General features: G+C 46.7%; 1 protein-coding gene across 1 annotated transcript; it reads right to left on the minus strand.

The window, feature by feature from the left end:
- Window positions 1–540: 540 nt before the first annotated feature.
- Window positions 541–3632, minus strand: EMWEY_00012720 (hypothetical protein, conserved; the record flags this gene model as incomplete). Its single annotated transcript, XM_013479138.1, has 4 exons — window positions 541–812; window positions 969–1386; window positions 1713–2246; window positions 3366–3632. The coding sequence occupies 4 exons, from the start codon at window positions 3630–3632 to the stop codon at window positions 541–543; spliced, it is 1491 nt and encodes a 496-aa protein (XP_013334592.1).
- Window positions 3633–4445: the final 813 nt, after the last annotated feature.

Consider the following 4445-nt stretch of genomic DNA (forward strand, 5'->3'; position numbering starts at 1 on the left):
TCTCCTTTTTTTATTTAATTGTCTCTTTTTTTTTTTTTTATTTAATTGTTTCTTTTTTTTATTTAATTGTCTCCCCTCTTTTTCTTAATTGTAATAAAAAAGAGATAATAAATAACTAAATAAAAAGGAGACAATTATTTTATTAAGTGTCTCCTTTTTATTAATTAATTGTCTCCTTTTTTATTAATTGTCTCCTTTTTATCCTCCTAATGTACTAAATCCCCCTACTAGCAGCAAATTAGAGGGAATAAAATTGCATGCACGGAGGGCTAATGATCTACTGTACATACACCTTAGCTGCTGCAGCTCAGCAGCACCACCTAAACTCCTGCTGCTGCTGCCACTGCTGCTGCTGCTACTTAAGCTGCTGCTGCTGCTGCTTAAGCTGCTGCTGCTGCTGCTGCTTAGGCCATCGTGGGGACCAGAATTCATATCCGAGCGATGGCTTATGCCACGGGCAGCTGCAGCGCAACACGAACACACAAGGACACACCCCTGCTGCTGCTGCTCCTGCTGCTGCTGTTGCTGCTCCTGCTGCTGTTATTGCTGCTGTTGATACTCACCTGCTGTTGTATCCCACAGCAGCACGCGACCGTCTCCCGTTGCTGCTGCTAGGAGAGAAGAGTTATAGCAGAAGGAAAGGGCCTTTGGATACGTTGCTGCTGCTGCTGCTGCTGCTGCTGCTGCGCTGCAGCGACCTTCAGCAGCAAATGCAGCAGCAGCAGCAGCATGCGCAGGAGGAAGCCCCGCATACGCCGTAGCCAACAAACCCCCAGAAGGAATATCCCATATATATACGTAGCCAGTCTCGTCTGCAGCACCCAAACCCTAAACCCTAAACCCTAAACCCTAAACCCTAAACCCTAATAACACGCCCTACAGGTAATGCAGTGGATCTGTCGGGGTGCAATGGGCTGCCCTTCATGACCCTCCTAAACCCTAAACCCTAAACCCTAAACCCTTCTGACCCGCTGCTGCGACGAGACGTCCATTTGACGATACCGTGATGGCGGTAGGCTCTTTGCTACTGCTGCTGCTGCTGTAGCTGCTGCTGCTGCTGTAGCTGCAGCTGCTGCTGTATGCAACTCGCCCTGCACCTGACAAGAGCCTGGGGTCAAGCGGCCACCGCAGTGTGTTATCTGCGTAATTTCTTGCTGCTGCTGCTGCTTCTGCTGCAGCAGGTGTACCAATGCCTCCACCGACAGCAGCAGCAGGAGGAAATCCTGCTGCTGCTGCTGTTGCTGGTCTTGGTGGTGTCCAGCTTCTTACAAGATCTGCTGCTCTTAGATCAAATAGTCTTATTATACCATCAGATGCTCCTGTTAGCAGCAAAGAAGAATTGGGGTGCATATACACCTGAGGTACATCAGCAGCACAACCTCCGTGCTGCAGCAAACGCAGCGGGAAAGATCGAGATGTACACCATAAACGAGCTACATTGTCACCACCTCCTGAAGCAAAATAATGCCTGCAGCAGCAGCAGCAGCAACAGCAGCAGAAGCAGCAGATAAAAGCACAGTATGAGCATTTTATGCAGCGGACATAATGTGGGCAACGGGGGAACATGCAGCAGCAGCAGCAGCAGCAGCAGCAGCAGCGGCAGCAGTGTTGTTGTTGTTCCTGCTGCTGCTTCATCATCATAGGCAGCAACAGCAGCAGCATCAAGAACAGCAGCAGCAACAGCAAGAACAGCAGCAGCAGCAGCAACATACGCACCCCAAGGGACTGGAGGAGAGACTCCAAATAGGCGAAGTCGCTCCTCTATATTGACACAAGGGCAGCAACTGCAGCTGCTGCTGTTGCTGCTGCTGCTTTTTTGCATGCAAGCCTGCTGCTGTATCATCTTCATCTCCTTCTGCATCTGATGCAGCACTCTCCTGCTGCTGTTGCTGCTGCTGCTGCTGCTGCTGCGAGTAAGGAGTAGGCCATAAGCGAATAACACCATCGCTTCCTCCTGTAAGGAGACACCTATCGTCTGCCTCAGCAAAGGTAAGAGACAGTACTCTCCCTACATGCCCTACTAGTTTATAGCAGCAACTGCTGCTGCTGCTGCTGCTGCTGCTGTTATTGCTGCTGCTGCTGTTGCTGCTGCTGTTATTGTGGCCACGCTCAGACTTCATATGCGAACCGTCTTCATCCATCGCATCCCCTCTACCTGCAGCAGCAGATTCTGCTCTATCCTCTACATCGCTGCTGCTGCTGTTGCTCTGCTGCAGCAAGGCCTCTATTGCTTTCGCCTCCGCTCTCTGCAGCAAACACAGCAGCAGCAACAACAACCAGTAAATAACAAGCATATACAAAGAGACTTCCCTCAGCAGCAACAACAATCCTAGCAACAAAAACAACAGCAACAGCAACAGCAACAGCAACAGCAGCAACAGCAGCAGCAGCAGCAGCAATATATTTACCGGTTGCTGTGCTAGATCCCATAGAGTAACAACACCAACCCCACCCATAGCAGCAAATTGTGGTGTTTGTTTCCCTAAGACTAAACTGCTGCTCTCCTTATCTGTATTCATAAAACTATAGCAGCAAATTGATGGTAAATTTGTTGGACTTAGAGGTGCCTGCAGCAGCAGCAACAGCAGCAGCAGCAGCAGCAGCAACACAAGCAGCAGCAGCAGCAACAGCAGCAGCAGCAGCAGCAGCAGCAGCAACACAAGCAGCAACACAAGCAGCAGCAGCAGCAACAGCAGCAGCAGCAGCAGCAGCAGCAGCAACACAAGCAGCAGCAGCAGCAACAGCTATTTGAATAGGACTGATGTTTAAGATATATGCAGCCAAAAGGGACAGAATATTAGGAGACAGCAGCAGCAGCAGCAGCAGCAGCAACAGCAGCAGCAACGCCACAACAACAACAGCAACAGCAATAACAGCAACAAACAGCAACAGCAACAGCAACAGCAGCAGCAGCAGCAGGAGCAGGAGAATAATATATATATTACCCTATGCTCAGCATGCTGCTTAATATATTTTCTTAATAAAAGGAATGCCTCTGTTGATGCCTCAGGCAAAGGAAGGAGACACCTTGGCTCAACTAAATCTGTCTCCTTTAGTGTCTCCATACCTAAGACACGGACCCTCTGTATACAAATTAATAAACAATTCAATATATATATATTATTTATTTATTATATTTATTTATTTATTTATTTATTTATTTATTTATTTGTTTATTTTATGGTTATTTTATTAAGGAGACAAAAAAAAATAGAAGAAAAAAGAGACAAAGGAAACAAAAAAAGGAGACAAAAGAAAGGAAAGAGACAACAATAAATAGCAAGCATACATCCCCACAGCAGCAGCAGCAGCAGCAGCAACAGCAACAGCAACAGCAACAGCAACAGCAGCAGCAGCAGGAATACCTTCATTTTTTCTCCATTAGGTAATGTAATAAGAACATCATCTCTATAGAGTTGTCTTGGTAGTCCCCAGAAGACATGTCTTTGCTGCTGTTGCTGCTGCTGCTGCTGCATTTGCTGCTGCTGCTGCTGCTGCTGCTGTTGCTGTGGGTACTCGAGGCCCCCCTTTATATGTGGGGCCCCACTCGGCTTATGCAGCAACTTAACAGCAGACTGCAGCAAAGCCTCCAATGGTAAACTTCTTGTCTCGCTTAGCCAACGACGTAACATTAAGAAAGAACGTCTGCATGCATGCATGCATGCATACATGTATTAATAAATATATATATATTTATACCTAGGTAGGTAGTTAGCTATAGCTAGCTAGCTGCTATAGCTAGCTATAGCTAGCTATAGCTAGCTATAGCTAGCTATAGCTAGCTAGCTAGTATTGATGACTATTATTATAAATGGCTATAGGTAGCTAACTTGAGGCTGCAAAGGGAGAGGGAGAAAGAGACAAAAGGAGACAAAAGGAGACATCAGTAGCAGCAGCAGTAGCAGTAGCAGGAGCAACATACTCTGACAAGTAGAGGGAATGTTTCTCTTCTCCTTGGAAGTAAGGGACTTGTTGCAGTTGCTGCGGGTGCTGCGGCTGCAGCTGCTGCAGTTGCTGCAGCAGCGCACCATGTTTCCCCATATGCTGTGGTCCATAGACCCTAAGCAACTCCCTCGCTGCAGCAGCATCATCAACAACAGCAGCAGCAAGAGCATCAATAACAGCAACAGCAGCAGCAACAACAGGAGCAATTGACCTCAAGTTACAACAATCCCATACAACAACAACAACAACAGCAGCAGCAGCAGCAGCAGCAGCAGCAGCAGCAGCAGAAGCAGCAATAACATGAACAGCATCATAATAAATATCCTGTCTACGTATACATAACCATAACCACGACCATAACCACCACAATAACCACCACAATAATAAGCAGCATAAACAGAATAAGCAACAACAACAGCATAAGCAACAGCAGCAGGAACAGCAGAAAGAGTAAAAAAAAAAAAAAAAAAAAAAAAAAAAAAAAAAAAAAAAAAAAAAAA

This window comes from Eimeria maxima, genomic scaffold (assembly GCF_000499605.1).
Source record: "Eimeria maxima Weybridge genomic scaffold, Emw_scaff93, whole genome shotgun sequence".
NCBI lineage: Eukaryota > Apicomplexa > Conoidasida > Eucoccidiorida > Eimeriidae > Eimeria > Eimeria maxima.